Source organism: Corythoichthys intestinalis, chromosome 1, assembly GCF_030265065.1.
Source record: "Corythoichthys intestinalis isolate RoL2023-P3 chromosome 1, ASM3026506v1, whole genome shotgun sequence".
Lineage (NCBI taxonomy): Eukaryota > Metazoa > Chordata > Actinopteri > Syngnathiformes > Syngnathidae > Corythoichthys > Corythoichthys intestinalis.
Genome location: NC_080395.1, coordinates 79,888 through 101,444, shown reverse-complemented (window position 1 = coordinate 101,444; position 21,557 = coordinate 79,888). Strand labels below are relative to the sequence as shown.

General features: G+C 42.9%; 1 protein-coding gene across 2 annotated transcripts; it reads left to right on the top strand.

Annotated features, from left to right (window-relative positions):
- The first annotated feature begins 1,622 nt into the window (after positions 1-1,622).
- On the top strand, positions 1,623-21,121 carry hsd11b2 (hydroxysteroid (11-beta) dehydrogenase 2). 2 transcript variants are annotated; one of them, XM_057841521.1, is made up of 6 exons: positions 1,623-1,924; positions 9,869-9,934; positions 11,227-11,439; positions 17,209-17,394; positions 19,162-19,299; positions 19,364-21,121. In XM_057841521.1, exons 1-6 carry the CDS (start codon positions 1,783-1,785, stop codon positions 19,762-19,764), a joined length of 1,146 nt encoding a protein of 381 aa, XP_057697504.1. In that variant the 5' UTR covers positions 1,623-1,782; the 3' UTR covers positions 19,765-21,121. The 2 variants fall into 2 exon arrangements, with proteins under 2 accessions (XP_057697504.1, XP_057697515.1); XM_057841532.1 differs by lacking the exon at positions 9,869-9,934 and having other exon boundaries at positions 1,628-1,924.
- The last annotated feature ends 436 nt before the right edge of the window (positions 21,122-21,557 follow it).

Sequence of the window (21,557 nt, the reverse complement as noted above, 5' to 3'; positions counted from 1 at the left end):
GCCGGTACCCCGGCAGCAGGACCTACGGCGAACACCCCGGTTTCTCCAGCGTTCCCCCACGGCGTGCGGGACGCGCACCTCTGTCCGGAACAGAGCCAGGTCCCGAATATGCCGCGGCCAGGTGGATATCAGGTACGAACGTAGCTGCCGCCGCCACTCATCTGGTGCTACAGTAATTTGGAGGCCGGATGGACTGAAGGGCACAGGCGGGAGGGGATGCCGAACGAGAGACATTTTTTTTACCCAAGTGACCCGAGAGCCCAAGCCCTGTATGAAACAATAACACAGTTTATATGACCACCATTCTTCGTGAAAAACATGCCGATCTCATCCGTTTCACCACAGACATTTGGACAAGTGATGTCAAGTAAGGATGCTTATCATGATGGCACAGTGGTTAGATGATAATTTGAACCTGCACCAAACAAAGAAGTCAGCCAGTCAGTAATGCATTCAGTACGCTGTAAATTTATGACGTCTTAATCAGATCATTCTTCTTAAATCTAGTCAAATTATTTTCCCAATCTTGTTTTGAGTGTTAAAAACTAGTTCACAGATGAATGCGCCAGATTATTCCACTTACTTGAAGTAAATATTGCCATTTGTTCTTATTAAGCCCATACATCTAAAAAAAAAAAAAAAAAAAAAAAAAAAAAGGTCATTTTTCACCTAAATCGAGAAAAATTTGCTATCAAATTATGTTCTGAACCATGCCTATTCTTGAATAAAGAACATTTCTGGCAAGCTTTTTTTTTTTTTTAGGATTAACTAGTTTTGAGGAGGTGCGTTTTTGCAGTGTACTAATGTCATATGTTAGGAATGGCTTACTTTTAAAGGCATTTTTGTGCAACTTAGGTATTTACTCTGTAAGTAATTGTTGCCAAAAGTTAACCATTACACAACGTCAGACAATCTGTCTGTATTTAGATGTTGTAATTTACTACTCGTTCACATTTGATGTTGAAAAAAAAAAAGCAATAAATTATATTTTTGCACAGCAATATTTTCTCTTGTGTATACTTTAGAATTTTACATCAATCTTTTAATAGAATTATCAGCTTGACATTATCGGTTATCGGTTGGAACGAGGAGGAAATTATTGTTTATTGGTATCGGTTGAAAAACGTATATTGTGCATAACTACCGGCAGCAAAAGATATTGATAAAATAATCTTTTAAAACTGGGTTTAGAAATAAGCTAGGAATGACTTCATTTGAATGTCAATACATTGGCTTTGATGGGAACATCGCCGGTGCCAACATGGTTGCACTGAAGCCATTTTTCATGTTTCTGCTGTGAACTTCATCAAATTTATCACTTGTTGACAGAATTAATCTTTGTTCAATCTCCTGCCGTCCCCTTTCACTTCAATTGACTTGAACGTCTAGCGTCATCAATGGCAAACAATGAGTTAAAGTTAAAAAATACCAAAACAAACAAAACACAACAAAGAGTCATTTGCCCTCAGGGTTAAGTGTGTGTCTGTGTGTGTGCGTGCGTGCGTGTGTGTGTGCGTGGGGCTGGGTGCGTATGGAGATAGGACACCACCCTCGGAGCAGCTCCGTATAAACAGTGCAGGGTAAGAAGTGAGTTTATTGTATGTGTATGGGGGTTGGAGGTGAGCTATATAAAGAGAGTGAGCAGCTGCTGGCGTTCAGTCGGCGAGGAAGAAGAAGAAGAAGAAGAAGAGGAGGAGGAGGAGGAGGAGGAGGAGGACGCAGCAGCAGTCACTCAGTCTGTCAGTCAGTCAATCGGTCAGTCAGTTCGTCAGGTTGTCCGAAATGGACGAGTGGGGGCTGGTGTGCTGGGCGTCGGTGCTGGGGGCCGCCGCTTTGGCCTGGCGGCTGCTGCTGCTGATAATGACATCGTCGCCGCGGGCGCCGCGTTTGCTGCCCGTCGGCGACAAAGTCGTGGTCATCACAGGTCAGATAAAACCCCGCCGCCGCCGTCTTCCGCCTTCACTTCTCTCTCGTGCACCTTGGGCTCCTAATCAGATCACTAAGATTACTTCGCGTGGTTGGGGAGATACGGAAGGGACGCACTTGATTGTGCGGGGAGCAGGGCGCCTGTCTGTGTAATCTGTGCGTGCGTAACGAACCCTTGGAGAAAAAAAAAAAAAAAAAAAAAATCAATGTTGGCTTCCATTGATGGCAATAGACGTCCAACGATTTAAGGAGGGAGGGCCGCCCTCCCGCTTCAAATCGATTGGACGTCTACTAGTGATAAACTGATCGAAGAAGTTTTAATTTAGTTTTCAAGGGCCACATGCTTGGACATCTATCATAGTCAATGGCATGAAAGTTTTCCAAAAATCCATCGGATGAAAAGTAAAAGTCAAATGGCATAACTAAGCACTAAGACGGAGTATGACCGCCTCGCAAGGAAAGACAAAATTTGACCAAATAAAAATATGTATCGATGTATGAACTGTATGGTATAAATACTATTTTTATGTATTGAATGTAATCTATTAGTGTATTCCTCCAATGTGGTTGGAAATATTTGTTAAATCTAAAGTCAGGCATCAAGGGCTAAAAAGAAACGTTAAGTTAAATACAATTAATAATGAATGACCAAAATCAATAAAGCATAAAACTTCAAAATGACTACATAAGGGTCAAAAAGTTGCCCTTTGGTAAACATTGTGGTGAGTTAGAAATGGGTGGGGGTCTTGTATTAGCATTATTTTTCTTTATATTCATAGTGCTGTTGATTGTTTCATGTCCAAACTTGGGGGGGAAGCATGTGCTGCTCCACTACCAGCCAACTTTACCTGCATAGTCTTTATCCCTAATTGACCTTGAGCACTGCAAGGTAAACCGTGCGCATGCATGCGCGTGCGCCTTTATTGCCTTCTTTACGGCTGCAGGAATCACACTTCAACTTTACACCTGCATTGCACCTTTAATTATTCACCAGCAGGCACACTGTCGCTGATACAAACACATGCAGAAAAGTATGCTAACAAGCACGCTCCCTCATGAGTACGCTTTGAATTCATTCATTCAATGCCTTGACGGCAGTTGACGTCCAATCCATTTGAAGTGGGAGCGTTTGCGACGAATGAACGTCATTAGCTGCCAACCCCCCACACTTCAAATGGACTGGGCGTCTACTCGTGATAAATTCATTTCGATTCATGACAGAAGATTGAAAAGACCTTTGATCACCCCTACTAAAATGGCCTCAGGGCGGCCATGTTGGTAGGGGCAACATTCCCAATGAAGTCAATGCACTGACAGTCAAATGAAGTCATAACAAGCTTATTTTCTCAACCCGTGATTTGATCAATGTCTAAGCATTTGCTATTTGCTCATTGGCTGCCATTGACAGTGCTAGACGTCTGATCCATCTAAAGTGGGAGGATTGTCAGCGAATGAACAAACATTCATTCCCAGCTAACTATGGGCAGTAGGCATGCTGAACCCTGAAGTGATTGAGATTGTAAATTTTTCAAACGTAAGTAGTATGAATTTACCAATGATGGTGCTGTTCAAACACACACGCACACACAAAAAAAAAAAAAAAAAAAAAAAAAAAAAAAAAAAAAATTAATGAAAACAGTCCCTGAAAATTCCAGACCTGCACTTTTCCTTCTGGGCCAATAAAACATATCTTTGCTGATTTTCACTTTCAGGATCCAAAAATAGCAAAGAGGGCGTGCTGAACTTCATGGCTTGATTTTGATGCACGGCCCGTGGGGTTTCGCCCAATTATTTCCCAGAGGTGGCAAAGGCAACAAAATTGATCGTGGTTTAGAGACGCAAACGTGTCATGTCCTTCAGCAGGATGCTTCACTTTAAACTATTCGGCCTACTTCCAATAGGCCAGTGGTTCTCAACCGGGGTTCGATCGAACCCCATGGGTTCGGTGAGTAAGCCTCAGGGGTTCAGTGAACGTTAAGAAACGCAGAGCTCTATTTTGGATCGAGGCAAAGTGGCGTTTTAGTCCATGTTTTGGACTGGTTTGCCCTCAATTTACAGCCTTTATTCCATCTCTTTCAGCTGCTAACCCTCTAGCTAATGGAACGAGAAATCAGTTTCCTCAATGGAAGGGTGACTGGCACTTGGTATGAAGAAGTATAACAGACTTACAGACAGCATGAACTGCGTGGATAATTTGCATCATTTTACGTCATGAATATACAAGGTCCAAATGAGACTGTAGACATGAAAACAAAAACAGGAACACTGTGACATAAAATGAGTTCCATTTCATTACCAACGTGAAAATCTACAGCAAAAGGCAAAATTGAAATCTGGAATAAAATTGAACATTTTCTGTGAATTTTCTGTGATGTGAACTTGCTAGGTTTTGAATACGTCAAAAAAAAAAGGCCTTATTATGAAATTCCGAAGGGTTCGGTGAATGCACCTCTGAAACTTGTGGGGTTCTTAACCTTTAGCAAGGTTAAGAACCACTGCAATAGGCAAACTATCAATCCACTATGCAGTGTTCTCTGTTGCATTTCATAAATTGTTAGGCTCTTTGAGTAACTAAGTTCGCTGACCCCTAATCTATGTGTTATATACGCAATGCGACTCATGGGCCCCAAAAATTGGTAATGAATAGATACTCCGAATAATGTTTTGTGTCAGCCCGAGAGGCTTTTCCAAGCTTTGTGTGAATATGAAAAGTGTGGGATTGTGAGGACGGCTTCCAAGGAAACTCCCGGGGCGCACAACACAGCAGGCTGGGCTTCCTGGAACTTTCCTCAGGAAGATGCACGCACGCACGTTGATGCTGCGTTTAAACTAACGCGCTACAACGCTTTTCTCGTGCTATTACCGAAGGCAGTTTTGTGTTTAACCGGACCTTATGTCGGCAAAAATCTAATCCAAGTCAGCGGAGCTAAACAACTTCAGGTGCACTTAACGTAAAAATAAGCACTATGACAAATTTGACTTTAATCTTGTAGTATTATGTTTTGTATTGTAGTCTTTAATGCGTAATATATAATATACTTTTTTTAAACTCAGTATTACAATGTATGACTTCATTCTCGGCATATTCAGACTCTTTGGTCATAATATTATGAGATTAATCTCATAGTCGTATTTATTTTCTCCTTCCTTCATTCCTTTGCCGCTTTTTGACCGGATGTTAAGGCAGGTTTTCAGCTTCGGCAGCAGTCGCATGAATGAAAACACATATTTGATTGGCTGCCACCTCATCATCCCTGAAATCTCTCATACTATGATCCACTGAGCCATCTTCTTAGCAAAAATTCATGACATTGACTTTGTACCGAAAGCCGTCAGGCAGGGAGAACAAAACGCGGTCGGTGGGACGCAGCATAAAGGCCGAGTTATGCTTCTGCGGCAGACCTACAGTACGCCGTCAAGGCAGACCAGATTTATGACCCTCCGCCGTGGCCTGTCGTGCACCTCCACAGATTCTTGACTGGGCGTCACGTCAACGCGTGGTGACGTGACACAAATGGACTGTGATTGGTCTGCCCAGACTGTTGTTTCCGGTTCAGCGCGAAATCACCGCCATTTTCAAACATCGTTGTGCTACACGCAAAAACGGACCAAGCCGACGAGAGTATCATCGAACAGGTACGGGGTTACGACAACCTCTACAATGTCTTTTATGATAACGTGTTGGCTGTCAAGGCTTCAAACGCAGTTTGCAAAGTTCCATAGCGGGACAGACCACCTCCGCAACAGTCTTCTGCGTCGCCTGCGCCTCAACATGTGTATTAGAATAGCCCCGGATGGAGGGAAGGAGAGGAGTCGATGATGGCTGTCCCCACTTTATTGTGGCAACAATACAATAAACAAATAACAAAATAATAGCGGGCTGCCGCAACATGCGACCACAAACTTTCGCTTTCTCCCTTTCTTTCCCCTCGCTTCCCGCTACGTCACCGCTCCCCAGTCTGATCGCCTCTTAAAGGACCCGCGCATAGTTACGGACATTGCAGTATGATCAACATTTGTTGTTCAATGTCGATGAGCTGAAGATCCACGTTCAAGCGTTCCACTTTCGCTGGCATTGTTGTTTAACCGAACGAAAACTAGAGGATGTCGACAAGAGTCCCCCTAAACTGTACAAACAACGCCACAGCCCTCTAGCGGCGTGGCGGTGAATTACAGAGCAACTAGTTCCCTTGCCGCAGAACTATCGAATGCTCATTGACGCCATACTCACGACACCGTCACCACAACGCAGAAGCATAATTCAGGCTTAACTCAAACTAGCGCAAATAATTCAATTCAATTCAGTTTTATTTGTATAGCCCTCGATCACAACAACGCCATCTCAAAGGGCTTTGCAGAGGCAATATGATACACAATCAGAAACAGCAAATGAAGCAACAAAGATGAATAAATAAATTCAAGTCCTGGGTATCCCCCATCCTTAGACCCTCCATGTCGGCAAGGAAAAACTCCAAAAACTCCAGTCTTTGGGAGAAAAATGAGAAACCTTGGGGAGTACCGCAGTCAAGAGAGATCCACTCCCAGGACGGATAGACAGGAACCCCAGGACCGCTAATGGGAATTAGCAGGCGAACTTACAGTCCGTAAAGATGCAGTGGAGTAAAGGAACAAGAAGGGGTCCATCTAGCCAGATGAGACGGGGGTAGCCACGAGGACGTCCATCCAGCTTGGGGTCCGGACAGTCAGGAGGCTGCAGCTGAAAAATAGCCCCTCCCCAGAGGGGAGGGGGGAAAGGGGACACCAGGTGACTAGTGATGAAGAGACTAAACAACTAGATATTAACATTGTAAAATAGAAATAGAGTAAGATAAGTGGTAGGAAGAGTGAGAAAAAGGAGATAGAACTCAGTGGCTGTACTTCCCCCAGCTTTATAGCTTCTAGTGCTGCTTAGATTAAAGTTTGAGTCTACTCCGACTTCAACTAGCCTGACCATAAGCTTTGTTGAATAGGAACGTTTTTAATCTAATCTTAAATGTGCAGACTGTCTCGGCTTCTTTAATATTAGCTGGAAGCTGATTCCATAAAACAGGGGCTTGGTGGCTAAAGGCTCTAGCTCCGACAGTACTTTTAGAAACCCTGGGAACTACCAGTAGACCTGCATTCTGAGAGCGGAGTGTTCTGTTGGGGCAGTATGGAACCAGAGCATCGGTGAGGTAAGATGGCCCTAACCCATTAACGGTCTTAAATGTAAGAAGGAGGATTTTAAATTTAATTCTAAACTCGACTGGAAGCCAGTGAAGGGCCTGGAGCACAGGGGTGATGTGCTCTCTTCTATTGGTTCCTGTTAAAAGTCTTGCTGCTGCGTTTTGGACAAGCTGAAGACCTTTTAGAGAACTTTTAGGACAAGCAGCGAGTAGGGAGTTACAGTAATCCAATTTCGATGTAACAAACGCGTGAATTAATTTTTCTGCATCGCTTTTAGATAAAATGTTTCTAATTTTGGCTATGTTGCGCAGGTGAAAGAAGGCCCTTCTGCAAGTTTGTTTAATGTGAGCTTTAAACGATAAGTCAGGGTCAAATACTCCTAAAACTAATACTAAAAACTCCTAGGTTTTTAACTGTGGTGCTGGAGGCTACACTTACATTGCCTAGAGTGACTATCTGGGCAGCTAAAGAGTCTCTCACACTTTTCGGGCCTATTATAAGGACTTCTGTCTTTTCAGGATTAAGTAGAAGATGGTTAGTGCTCATCCAGGTATTTATATCTCGGACGCAGGTGCTTAGGTTGTCCACTTGCCTGATCTGCTCAGGTTTAATTGATAAATACAGTTGTGTGTCGTCAGCGTAACAATGAAAGTTAATGCCATGTTTTCTAATGATATTACCTAGAGGAAGCATATACAGCGTAAACAAAGTGGGCCCGAGGACCGATCCTTGCGGCACACCATAACTAACCCTAGAGTACGGTGATGATTGCTGGTTTACATTGACAAACTGGTACCTATTAGATAAATATGATTTAAGCCAGCAGAGGGGTGCTCCTCTAATGCCTATGTCACATTCTAATCTCTGCAATAAGATATTATGGTCGATTGTGTCAAAGGCTGCACTCAGGTCCAACAGAACCAGGATCGAGACTAATCCAACGTCAGCGGCTAGTAACAAGTCATTAGTTTGACTAATGCAGTTTCATTGCTATGATGAGCTCGAAAGCCAGACTGGAAATGTTTAAATAAACTATTGTCCTGTAGGTGCTGACAGAGCTGTTTGATTACCACTCTTTCAAGGACTTTGGAGAGAAATGGTAAATTAGAGATAGGTCTATAATTGGCCAAAATATCAGGATCAAGAGTGTTTTTTTTCAAAAGCGGTTTAATAACTGCATATTTAAAGGACTGCCGCACGTGGCCAGTAACTAATGAGGTATTTATTATATTTAAGATAATATCAATAGTTAGAGGCAGGGTCTCTTTAAAAAGTTTGGTTGGGATCGGGTCTAGGAAGCACGTTGATGGTTTGGAGGACATTATAATTGAAATTACATCAATTTGGTCTACAGTGGTAAAGTTATTTAATATTTTAGAGGGTTTTATAGGAGATTCTGAATTTTTTTGTCTGCACTTTATCAGACCTAATAGTTGGAAGTAATTCATTTATTTTATTTCTAATAGTTGCGATTTTATTGTTAAAAAATTTTAGGAAGTCATCACAGCTAAGGGTGGTCGGGATATAAGGTTCTATTGAGCTGTGACTGTCAGCCTTGCTAGAGTGCTGAAAAGAAACCTAGGATTATTTTTGTTTTCATCTATTAAGGATGAGTAATATATAGTCGTACGCAAGGCCTGTTTATAGGTCACTAAACGGTGTTTCCAGGCAGAGAGAGTGTGCTCTGTGTTGGAACGGCGCCAAAGTCTTTCTAATTTACGTGCCGATTGTTTAAGCGAGCGTGTTTCAGCATTATACCAGGGAGAGGCTTGTCTCGGCTTGACAAACTTTAATTTGGGGGGAGCGACAATATCGAGTGTAGTACGAAGAGTAAACGTAAAACTATCAACAAACTCGTCATTAACAGCAGGGCCGGACATTATTCCTTCATAGTCAGATGACATGGAGGCAAATATTGGCTGGATTATCTGTTTATACTCTGAAACAGAGCGATCACATAATGTCCTTTTCATCTGAGTTCTGGTCACTAGTGACGGATTATCTTGGAGCACAAACTGAAAGGTAATTAGAAAATGATCAGACAGTACAGGGTTGTGGGGATGGACACTAAGATCACTAATCTCCGTACCGTAGGTTAAAATCAGGTCCAGGGTGTGCTTGTGACTATGAGTTGGTTTATTTACATTTTGAATGAAGCCAGTCCCATCTAGTAAGTCATTAAAAGCCTTACCAAGAGAGTCGCCGTCATCATCAACATGTATATTAAAATCCCCTACAATTATAATTCTATCCCAGCTTAGCAAAATACTGGATAAAAAGTCAGAGAAATCTAATGAAAACTGTGAGTAGGGACCAGGGGGACGGTAAACCACTATGAAAAGAACTGGTTTTTGGTTCTTCGAGTTAGCATCTATAATTGATAGTACTAGACTTTCAAAGGAGTTATAAATGTAATTAGCTTTACTTTTTGGGCTCATACCTAAACAAGAGTGTGATATTACTGCCACCCCCCCCTCCGCGGCCCGTGCTTCTAGCTGTGTGAAAGTTCACGTGACTTGGGGGTGTGGATTCATTAAGTCTAACAAAGTCATCCTGCTGAAGCCAAGTTTCAGTCAGGGCCAAAATATGAATATTATAATCCCCAATTAAGTCATTAACTAACAGAGATTTGGGCGAGATTGACCTGATGTTTAATAATCCGCATTTTATATATTTATTAAGAGTTATTTTATTTTCACTGCTATCAGGGGCTATATGGATTAAATTCTTTGGTCTCGTTCCTATAGTACTCTGTTTTCTCCTGTTCACTATACAGTACGAGGCACGGACACAGTCTCTATCTTCTGTCCTGAATGTTGGATTTGTGACAGCTCGGAAAGAGGCGAGTGATCACTACTAACAGAGTTATGTTTTACACTACAACACTGCGCCCGGGCCCCCACTCTGAAGTGTCACTTTGGAAGACTAAGTTTGGCGGCCAAGTTTCGAGTTAAGAGAGCAGCACCGTCCCAAGTCGGATGAATGCCGTCTCGGCGCATGAGCCCGGACTTGCCCCAAGACGCGTGCCAGTTATCAGTAAAGACTATATCGTTTTCTGGGCACCATCTAAACAACCAGCGGTTAAATGATGAGAATCTAGAGTACATCTCATCATTGACCAAATTAGGCAGAGGTCCAGAGAAAGCTACGGTGTCCGCCATCGACTTAGCAAGTTTACACACCGAGGCTACGTTTAATTTAAGCACCTCAGACTGTCTCCGCTGGGCGTCGTTACCGCCTGCGTGAATCACGATATGGCGGAACCTCTTCCTACTCTGCTTTAAGAGCCTGAGGTTTCCTTCGATGTCACCGACTCTGGCCCCTGGGTAACACCTGACAGACACCGCCCAGTGCTTCACGTCTCTAACTATGGAGCTTCCAATTACGAGAGTGTCTGGTTCAGCCGGTGTGTCGCTGAGGGGGACAAATCTATTGCTGACGTGAAGCTGCTGGTGCACTAAAGTTGTGCGTTTACCACTACGCTTCCCCCATACAGTCACAAATCCGTCCTTAATTTCCCCCGGCTGCACGGGGCTTGCTGGGGGGGCTAACTGCGCTAGCATTCCTACTACCGCAAGCACGACCTGCGGGCCCTGCTACTACCTGGCTATAGCTCGGATTAGCTTTCGTCTCTAGAGTGCAGAGCCGTGCTTCTAGCTCAGAAACCCTGGTCTCCAGCCCTGTGACTAAGCTACACTTCCTACAGCTACTACTGTCCTCGACGAAGGAGCCAGGGTGCTCGCTATACATACAGCACACCGAGCAGAAAAGATGGGAGGGAGAAGGCAGAGGGCTAGCCATGGCTCGGATAAGCTAGGCTAGCAAGATAGAGCTAAAGAGGAGAGTAGTTTTAATCCACAAGCAGGCGTTTACGCTGTTAAATCGTGGGATAAAACAAATTGAGGAGCACTAGGAGAGTCGAACCTGCCTAGGATCGATTCTCCGATGTGTCCGTGGGATAAAACAAATTGAGGAGCACTAGGGGATTAGCGACTACTATCAGTGCCAACAAAACAATACACTCACCAGATGTGACGTCAGAGCAGGTCAAATAGCTAACCCAATTTATACAATGACAGATCTGCTAAAGCAAAGGTGGAGCGCCCCTCACTCTGCCTTCGCCCCCGCCGACAGGCTGCGACTCAGGCTTCGGGAAGGCGACGGCCCGCCACCTGGACTCGCTGGGCTTCCGCGTCTTCGCCACGGTTCTGGACGCCGACGGCGAGGGCGCCCTCGAGCTGCGGCGGACGTGCTCGGAACGACTGGCGCTGCTGCAGCTGGACATCACGCAGCCGGAGCAGGTGCGGCGGGCGCTGGCCCAGGTCGGGGCGCAGCTAGGACCCCGAGGTATACCTTTCACCTTAAGACACGTACGCGGTGGCAAACAAGTCCACTTCAGAATCTTTTAATCTTATTAAAAAAAAAATAAAATAAAATAGGAACACCATTTTGGGGAAAATTAATTTGGAATGATCACAGTGATTTTATTTGGGGGGGGCGGGGTGATTACACTGGCCAACATTTTTTGCCCCGTCCATTAAAATCAGCAATATTGAAAGCATCCTGTGTGGTAGAATTGGCTTTACAAATAAGTAAATGCCTAATAGTTTGCCCCATCTACATGAAATCATAATCATTAGAAGGTTTTATCCTAATGCTTCGTCGTAGCTCCCAGCTAAGATACCTGTACGTAGAGTGCGTAGCGGCTTACAGCTATCCCAGATAGCAAAGTGTAATTGGAGCGGACATGAAACCCTAACCCAGATGTCCTGAAAATTTTGTAGAACGGATCCGCCCCAGTGTCTTTTTGAACAATGGCCTAAACTCGGTAAGGAGTCACTTGCCGGATCAGCAACCAGTTACGGGCCAGAACTGGTGCAAAGTAGAAGACACGACATCAATGTATGGCCTGGATATGGCACACAATCTGGGCCAGATTTGTATCAAATAGTGATGGGTCCAGCAGGGGTTGCGTTAACCGAATATTTTCCGTCGTTGACCGTTTTTTTAAAACAGTGACGGAAAAATTTGACGTCCATCTGTCATTTTGACAGGTTGCAATTCACAGCCCAGACCACAGGGTGGCGAGTGAGCATATTAATTAGCTATTGTCTCTCTTGATGCATGACGTCGTTGGCCTTACTCGGAAAAATGTCAAGGCAACTGAGTGTTTGTCTGGCACGGCCAGACTGTTCTCCCTGTATTTTTTAAACACTCTGGGACCCAGCCCATTAACGGCCTCTCGAGTAGGTACAAAATCACTTGACAAATCAGATTTGTTTATTTGCGTGACGTGTTCTTCACGGGCAACGTCACTCTTGCGCGCCAAAAGTCGTCTCTACAACAACACGGATGGCGAACGGGAGAGCCGAGAATATGTTCCAATCCGCGGTAAATTCAGTTTTAAATGAGCTAAAACACATCGACACGAGTCATTGACAACAGTCTGTCTCGCGCTAGCCATGTTGAATAAACTCCGCTCTCTTTGTATGTTTACTTCCGCACGCAAGTCCCTCGTCCTGCCCTCGTCGCTTTGCTAACGGCACGTCTGTCCGTCGCTGATTGGTGCACTCCGCTGTCGGTTTGCCTCTTGTTAAGCTTGTTCGGACAGAATATTAATAAAAAATGAATGAAAACTAAATATTATTGAATATGTCATTATTATCATTTTAAAAATGTAAGTGACGGGTAATAGTAGATTATGACTGGATTTTTATGACACTGTCAGTCAAAATGACAGACAACGAAAAAGTCTAGCGCAACCTCTGGGGTCCAGTGATAGCAATGTGCCGCCGCGCGCGCGGAGCCCATGGAGCAAACCCTGCGTTGGTGCGCGTATCGCTACAAGAAAATCACGTGACCGATGCATGGACTCATTGAACTGTGTCGACAGTCATAACGCGGCAAACTGGTTCAAAAGGAAGCGCGTCTGTCAACGCGATGGAGCTGCTGAAACAATCCATATCTCATGGTTACGTCCTCGTTGTCTACATGCTGTGGAAATGGACATAACACAGGGAAAACGCACTTGTCTTCTTCCATTCAAAATACAATTATTTTTAAAGTGCATGTGACACGAAAAAGCATGTTTATTTCATAATACAAGCGGTATTTTATGCTCTTGAATGATATGGACTGCTTGGATGTGTGTGGAAGCGATCGCTATATTTATTTCGTTTTTTTTAATCCCGCGCCATGAAAATGAGTGACTTCCGGCTTCGGTCTTGCATTGAGGAGGAGGGCGCTGTGACGTGTATGGGTGAAAGCGTACTGTTGAGTATGAGGACTAAGGATTCAGCTGATTTTGTGGATTAATATGTTTATTTTTCGCGTCAAGCCAGCTGAACGGCTGCAGAAAAATCTTGCTTAATGAGGGAGAGGCGTGTGCGCCTATTTGGAGTTTCAAAAGATTCCCATTCACCGTGGATATTGGCCAAAACAAGCCCTACTACTGTGAGACCATTGGACTTACGAGGAAGTGAGTAAACATCTTGTTTAGTATTGTCAAATACGAATACAGGTATTACAAAGTAAACACTACAAACTTTCTTTAAATAAAGGACTACTTACGTTTGATCATTGATAGGCATATAAAAAGCTTTCCTCGTGCAAATTAGCTGCACGTTAGCTGCACAACAACTGCAGCCGCCCTCCTCCGGGGAACGAACTGTAAATTGCTCTCCGCCGGGCGGTTTGCCGATCCGCAAAGACAATCGACAACTCAGTCATCATGTCAAATAATCCAGGCGAGTTATGTGTGATTTTCCGCTTCGAAGACTTTGAAACATCACTCGGTTCGGGTTAGCATGTCGGCTAGCTGTCACGCCTCTTGGTTTGTTTACATTCTCGGAAGCCGGGGAAGGGAAATGATATGTCCGATTTAGGTGTCATAAAATATCGTTCGGGAGGTGCGACAGTAAAGGTGAAGTCGACAGTTTTAACCATTATGGAGTAATTTTGCCATCTCGTCCTTAATAAGTGCATTTTTATTATTTCATATTCCATTCAGCACAAGACTGTTATTTGTCATGACCATGCCATTTATTTAGCAATTGGGGAAAATACTTGGATAAAAACAATATCCTGTAAAAATATTGAAGCAAAGAGACAGAAACAATGACATTTTGCCGCTCTCTTCGTCGCGTTTTCCTCATTGTGAATAGTTCCCCCTCGACGGGCTGACTGGTCCTTCTCAAGCCATTTATATAGCTATTGGGGAAAATACTTGGATAAAAAGAATATCCTGTAAAAATATTGAAGTAAAGAGACAAACAATTGCCACGTTTACATGGAGCCAAATATTCCAATTACAATCGGTTTAGATGTTCAAACCGAATAAATGTGTTCCATATAAACACCTCATTCGGAATGAACAGGCCCAAACCGAATGGAATTTCATTCAGATTCACAGGGGTGGAATATTCCTTTTCCCAAACCGATTAGAAGTAAAATTATATCATGTAAATAGGGAAGCGGAATGGTGTCTGGTTGCGTTCTTTCTGCACATGCTCCGTACTGACGTGGTGACGTCACTTGCAACATGGCTTCCAAGCACAGCGCACCTAATTGGAGTCCGGCGGAAAGATTGTATTTAATTCAAAATTTAAAAGAATTGAATATAATTGCTCGCTTAGGCGGGCGTAAAATGAGGAACAGTGAACTATTTAAAAAAGTTCACGAGAGGTTACACGAAGCCGGAATAGACCGGAGCGTTGACCAGATTAGAAACCGGCTGACAACCGGCTACTACTAGGCAAAAGAGCAAAACAGCAGAAGCGGATACGACCCCACAAACACAACAAGTGGGTTAAAGTTAAAACAGCAGCACTCCGACGATCGATCTCCATGTTTTGCAACGTGACGCTTTGTTTTGATTAATCTGCGCATGTCAGACGGCAGTTGTCAAACGTCCTTTCGGAATAAAGACGGACACATGTAAACGCTGGATCGGAATAGATGAAATAACATGTAAACAGCTGATCTGAAATTTCCATTCGGAATGATTTGAATCGGTATGAATAAAAGTCAGCATGTAAACATGGCTAATGACATTTTGCCGCTCTCTTCGTCGCGTTTTCCTCGTTGTGAATAGTCCCCCCTCGACAGGCTGACTGGTCCTTCTCAAGCCATTTATATAGCTATTGGGGAAAAATACTTGGATAAAAAGAATATCCTGTAAAAATATTGGAATAGAGAGACTGAAACAACGACATTTTGCGGCTCTCTTCGTCGCGTTTTCCTCGTTCTGAATAATTCCCCCTCAATGGGCTGAATAGTAAAACCGATGAGCCAAGTCTACCGCTGACGTCATCCACCTGTTGGGGACGCTAAAGCCCTATAATGGTAGGCGTGGCTAACTGGCAGATTAAAAGACAAATTTCTCGTCATCTGTGCTTTGCTAAATTGTTGTATATAGTCGAATCGTCTCAAAATATGATTCTAATTCACATAATAATGCCATTTAAGACTTTTTTTCTCGTGTCATATGCTCTTTAAGGTCTGGCATTGTTATGAATGTACAGTTGTAACTCTACATACGAAGTTCATTGGTTTCAGGACCTTGTTTGTAAGTCGAAATGGTCGTATGTCGAGCAGGATTTTCCCATAAGAATACATTATAATTCCATTCATTCGCTCCACAGAAACCTAAATACCGCTGGTACTATTACAAATGGCAATTACACATAGCAAAACAAATTATGAATGAAAATCGGAATAATAATAATAATTTCTGTTAAAATGTAACAAATCGTGGCGGACTTTTTTTTCTGTACCTGAATGCACCGCGTGACTGACGTGACAGAGAGAGGGAGCGGTGCGGTAGAGAGTTTACTTTCGCTTTCAATGTTTTCTTGAGAACACTGTCAACTGTGGCAGACAGTAGGTGTTTTGTGTTAGATAAGTTTTGAAATAAATGATACAAACCTGACGAAGCCGGGGATTTCTTTGGGGATGTTACCACAATAATAACTGTCAACTTGACATATAAAGACTGGCGAACGAGATGTACTGTTGAGCCAGTTCAAGGATGCGCACTCCACGCTTATATTTTTCTATAATTTGCATCTTCATTTCAATGGTAAGTGTCACCTTTTTTCTTGTTTCACTACCTGTTCCAACCTTTTTGAAACCTGTGTGGATTTCTCTCACATGAAAAGTCATATTTCGGTTAGGATGAAAAAACAAAAGGCGAGTCAAATTTTACGTCTGACGTAAAAAAGATTGTGTGTCGAAGCGACCGTATGTCGAGGTAACACTGCACATAAAAAGGAATGAATGCGACTGGCTGTGGATGCTTTTTCTTTCTTTCTTTCTTTCTTTCTTTCTTTCTTTCTTTCTTTCTTTCTTTCTTTCTTTCTTTCTTTCTTTCTTTCTTTCTTTCTTTCTTTCTTTTCCCTTCAGGCATGACAAATCCAAACAAACATATAGCATTTACATGTGTTTACAATTAATTCAACCTGAAAAGAAAAGGGCAGACGGGAGAAGCCGAAGCTTATTTAATCCCGCCCCCAGTATACCATAGGACGCAGAAAATGTTGAATAACAGTTTTTCCATTCAGATCGCGTAGTGATTACAAGGTTTTTGGTTTTTTTTCCTCCTACAAACATGGTGGTGAGGGCAAAGTTATTTTTTCCGGATGTTTAAGGGCAGGATCCTTGATTTTAAAAAACCCTGGTAGGTGTAGACGTGGCCAAAGTTAACAAATGCATTAAATTAGACACATGTAAAAATAAATTATGAAAAAATGAGAAATAATACAAGCATTTTAATTGTCACCATGACTTACTGGTGAGAAGAGGTCGGAGGAGACGACTTGCGGGTGCATTCACACCACGCTTATATTTTCCTATCGTGTCCTTCATGATTTCACTGGTAAGCGTCACCTTTTTCACCACCTTCTTGGGACCCATTTTGATTTATCTCACAAGAAAATCAACCGTGCATCCGTCTAGCTGGAAAACAATGAAATTACAATTGAATATTTAAATTTCGATTTCTAGATTTTGCGTAAAAATCAAAAAGTCAACAAGAGTTGAGTAAAAAGATATACTGTATGGTATTTTATAGATCTAGCAGCCCTAACCATTTCCGTTGATGCCTTTTCTGTGAATCAGGTCTGTGGGCTGTGGTGAACAACGCGGGCGTGTGCGTGAACTTCGGCGACATCGAGCTGTCTCAGATGTCCAACTTCCGCGGCTGCATGGAGGTCAACTTCTTCGGAACGCTGGACGTCACCAAAACCTTCCTGCCGCTGCTGCGACGCCACAAAGGGCGACTGGTCACCGTCTCCAGTCCGGCCGGTACGCGCCCATTTCGAGGTCCGACCGCAACTGCTCAAAAATGCCAACTGTTCGGGAGCCAAACAGTTGGAATCTTCTTGTACTGTAGCGGAGGTCTCTGAGAGAGCAGACTTTCGCCTATAAAGCCAAATTCACCGCATCGCCAGATTCGGTGGCGTGGGCACACCCTTCCCTTGTGGTCGAAAATGTCATCTCTCTTTCTCTTGCAATCATAGAGAAAGATAATTACTAGGGCTGTCAAACAATTAAAATTTTTAATCAAGTTAATTGCAGCTTAAAAATTAATTAATCGCATTTAATCGCAATTCAAACCATCTATAAGATATGCCATAATGTTCTGTAAATGATTGTTGGAATGGAAAGATAAAACACAAGATGGATATATACATTCAGCATACCGTACATAGGGACTGTATTTGTTTATTATAACAATGAATCAACAAGATGGCATTAACGTTATTAATATTCTGTTAAAGCCATCCACGGATAGAAAGACTTGTAGTTCTTAAAAGATAAATGGTAGTACAAGTTATAGAAATTTTATATTAAAACCCCTCTTAATGTTTTCGTTGTAATAAAATTTGTAAAAATTTCAATCAAAAAATAAACTAGTAGCCCGCCATTGTTGATATCAATAATTACTTACACAATGCTCATGGGTGCTGAAGCCTATAAAATCAGTCGCACCCAAGCGCCAGTAGAGGGTGGAAAACCTCCATAAAACACAATTAACATGTGGGCATTTCACTTTACTGTCATTTAAATCTGTCTGAGCGGGGCATGTGCGTTAATTGCGTCAAATATTTTAACGTGATTAATTAAAAAAATTAATTACCGCCCGTTAACACGAACATTTTGACAGCCCTAATAATTACATTGCAAATTTTAGTGAACGAGGATAATCCATTTTTCAGTCATGGCGAAATTCCTTTTCAGATTCAGAATATTTATTGTTATTTTTACAAATAGCACAACGAAACTTTGTTTGGAGCATCCATACAGCTCATACAGCTAAGTTGGTAAAGTGCAAAACCCACATAATAAATACCCTTCAGTACCAAGTGTAAACATTGACACAGTTTTGGACATATGTACAACAAAGATTCAACAGCAGCATGAGGTCATGTCAGTGCAAAAGTGCAGAGCAAAATATACAGTTAAAAACTGTCATAAATCTGTGCAAAACCCAGACAAGTTAATAATGTATAATCAAGTATAGCCTACTGGTCGTAAACCAATGGGTAAGGGTCAGGGAGGAGGGAATAGTGGATAGTGACATACTGCAACAATGCAAACCAGCTCAGAGTTATTGTTGTCGGTGGATGTGGATTGTTGTATTGTATTGATTATTTGATGACCTCTGTGAGCGTTGACCCCAAATGTTTTCCCCTCTTCTCTTCCATATTACAAGCATATCCTGCAAGTTTGACAAAAATCCCTTTCGTATTTCTTGGATGATCTTGAAGGCAAATGTATAGCTGACCTCTGTGACCTTTGACCTCCCAAAACTTAATCCTCTTCCATTCCATGTTGCCAACATAAGTTTGGGTTTCACTTACCTTAAAACCACACGCATTTCTGAGCTCTGTGACCTTTGACCGAATGACCCCAAATTTCATCATAAATTCTTTTTCTGTTCCGTTGATCAGATAATAATCCATTTCGTTGTTCTTGAGATATCATGAACACAAACATAGAGAAATGAATGCGCAAGCTCCGCCTTATCCGCTGGTATCGGTTGTCATCATCCTTCCGTTGGTTGTCTAGGCGACCAACCCTTCCCCTGCTTGGCGGCGTACGGCGCGTCCAAAGCTGCGCTCAACCTTTTCATGGACACGCTGAGACAGGAGCTGGCGCCGTGGGGGGTGCACGTCTCCACCATATTACCTTCCTCCTACAAGACTGGTAAGTCTCGCCACGCCCCGCCCAGTCACCGCCAGACACCACGCTAATGCGTCTCGATCGATAGGTCGCTGCTCCGACGCGGCCTACTGGGAGGCGCGACACCGGGAGCTGCTGGCTTCTCTTCCTCCGGAGCTCCTGGACGACTTTGGCATCGACTACGTGGGCGAGACCAAGGAGCTTTTCCAGTGCTTCGCCCGCCACGCCAACCCGGACCTCAGCCCAGTGGTGGACGCCATGGAGCGGGCGCTGCTGGAGCCTAGGCCGCAGGCGCGCTATTTCGCCGGGCCCGGCGTGGGCCTTATGTACCTGGTCAGCGCTTACTTCCCGGCGCCCCTCCGCAACAGATTCCTAGAAAGTCTCTTTGTCAAGAAGAGGTTGGCACCTCGGGCACTCAGGGAAGAATCCGTCGGTGTCCGCCGCTGCCACGACGACAACAACAATCGCGAAGCGAGCAAGGTCAAGTAGAGTCGAGGACATTGATGTCACGGCGCTAATGACATTGGCCGCCAGGGCTTATCAACCAAAGAGCAGTGCGGGAACGAACCATCGTGAGCAACACAAGTCCAATGTGAAATAAGATGCAATTTCTGGGGATGCTTTGCTCTGTCTCCGCTTTTCCCCCAGTGTATGTCATCACTACTTCCTTTTCATATCAAAATTCAGTCCTACAAGTTTGATAATGTTTCCTTTTCTATGATTTTATTTACTTTCAACGCAAACATATTTTGCCCTTTGACCCACCGAGCGACCCTAAATTCAATCACCTCCTCCATTTCATATGACAATCATATCCTGCAAGTTGGATCCCTGTAGTTGTTCTTGAACTCATTTTGCTGACCTCTGACTCCCAAATTGAATCATCTTCCATCTCATATTATAAACATCCTGTCAACTGGATAGCTGACAAGAATGAAAATGTTTTTACTGCGTGTCGAATGCGCCATTGCAAATGAACGGGGCCGTTGAAACTAAAAGGCAAAGTTTGCATTTGTCAAATTTTGGGCGGAATTGTCCATTATTGCCAAAACCTAACATTTGTCCAACTAAGGTTTACGAATGTTTTTTGTGTGAATAATGTGAATTGTACTAAAAATGTAGGATCGGACCTTTTTGAAATATGAAATGATTCATAAGGATGAATATTTTTGCCATTGGAAATGAATGAGGCTTTTTTTTCTTTCCTGGTCAAAAACTCATGTTTTTGTGTATCCGTGAACGTTTGGGCCAAAATTGAAGAAGAGACTATGCCACGTGAATTTTTGGGATGTTTCGAAGTCGCAATGCTGCGAAATGATCAAAGCGTGTGAGCGGCGTGGAACGCCGAAAAAACAGATAGTAACTTTTCATATCTTGTGTGCTTTGCAAAGCATCCCCACAACTACGTGAAAGCATTTACTCCACAACCTTGATGCCTATGTACTTAGTTCACTCTTTGACGTCACTAAAATGAAAATTCCACACGCAAGTAAAAGCACAGTCTTATATAAATACCACTCTCGCTGCACTGTCTTATTATTCAGGACAATGAGCATACCGAACTATTGCTTAAGTAGCTTCCACAAATTATTTTCTGCCTCAAAAAAAAAAAAAACGAAAAAAAAAAACTCGTTTATACAGCTTCAAGAAGTGCTTGTTCCAGAACTTGTTTCTACAGGTTTTTGTTTTGCTGGTACTTTAAGCAAGGGTGAAAGTGGTCCGGAACGCTGTTCTGCTATAAGATCTGGGGAGGTATACGGTACTTTGATCCCGAAAATATAACGGCAACTGTCAAAACCCTATGTAAAAAAAAAAAAAAAAAACTGCCAGGCTGCCACACACGCGTCTCATCTAGAAGAAACTAATCTACCAACGTCAGATTTACATACAGAAGTCTTAACAACAGGCAAAATAAAGTGGTTGGGTAGCATCATCCATTTCCACCGATATTTATTATTTATTCCACGGATGACACGTAGCTTTCCCAGCTCATGGAGTTAACCGAATCTGACGAGCAGTATTGTTAATCTTACTTTGAAAAAATAAATAATTACAGTTACAAATTATTTTTTCCAAAAAGTAACTTGTTACTTGGCAAACTAACTAACTGGTTTTACTTTTCATGTTTTGTTTATTCCACTCAAAGAAAAAAAGCAAAACAAAAAAAACGTGTGAAGTTCAAAGGCTTTTTGGGACAGTCGCCTCAGCCCAATTCTTTACCCTAAACTTAGACACAGGAGTATTGCGAATATTGCGATAACTAGATAGTAACCTTTGCTATG

Bases quoted from the DNA above. Each gene is read 5' to 3' on its own strand.
- hsd11b2 (XM_057841521.1), top strand. From the start codon at position 1,783: ATGGACGAGTGGGGGCTGGTGTGCTGGGCGTCGGTGCTGGGGGCCGCC. The intron at 1,925-9,868 runs GTCAGATAAAAC...TTCACTATACAG, and splicing joins CAAAGTCGTGGTCATCACAG to TACGAGGCACGGACACAGTC. The intron at 19,300-19,363 runs GTAAGTCTCGCC...CTCGATCGATAG, and splicing joins ACCTTCCTCCTACAAGACTG to GTCGCTGCTCCGACGCGGCC.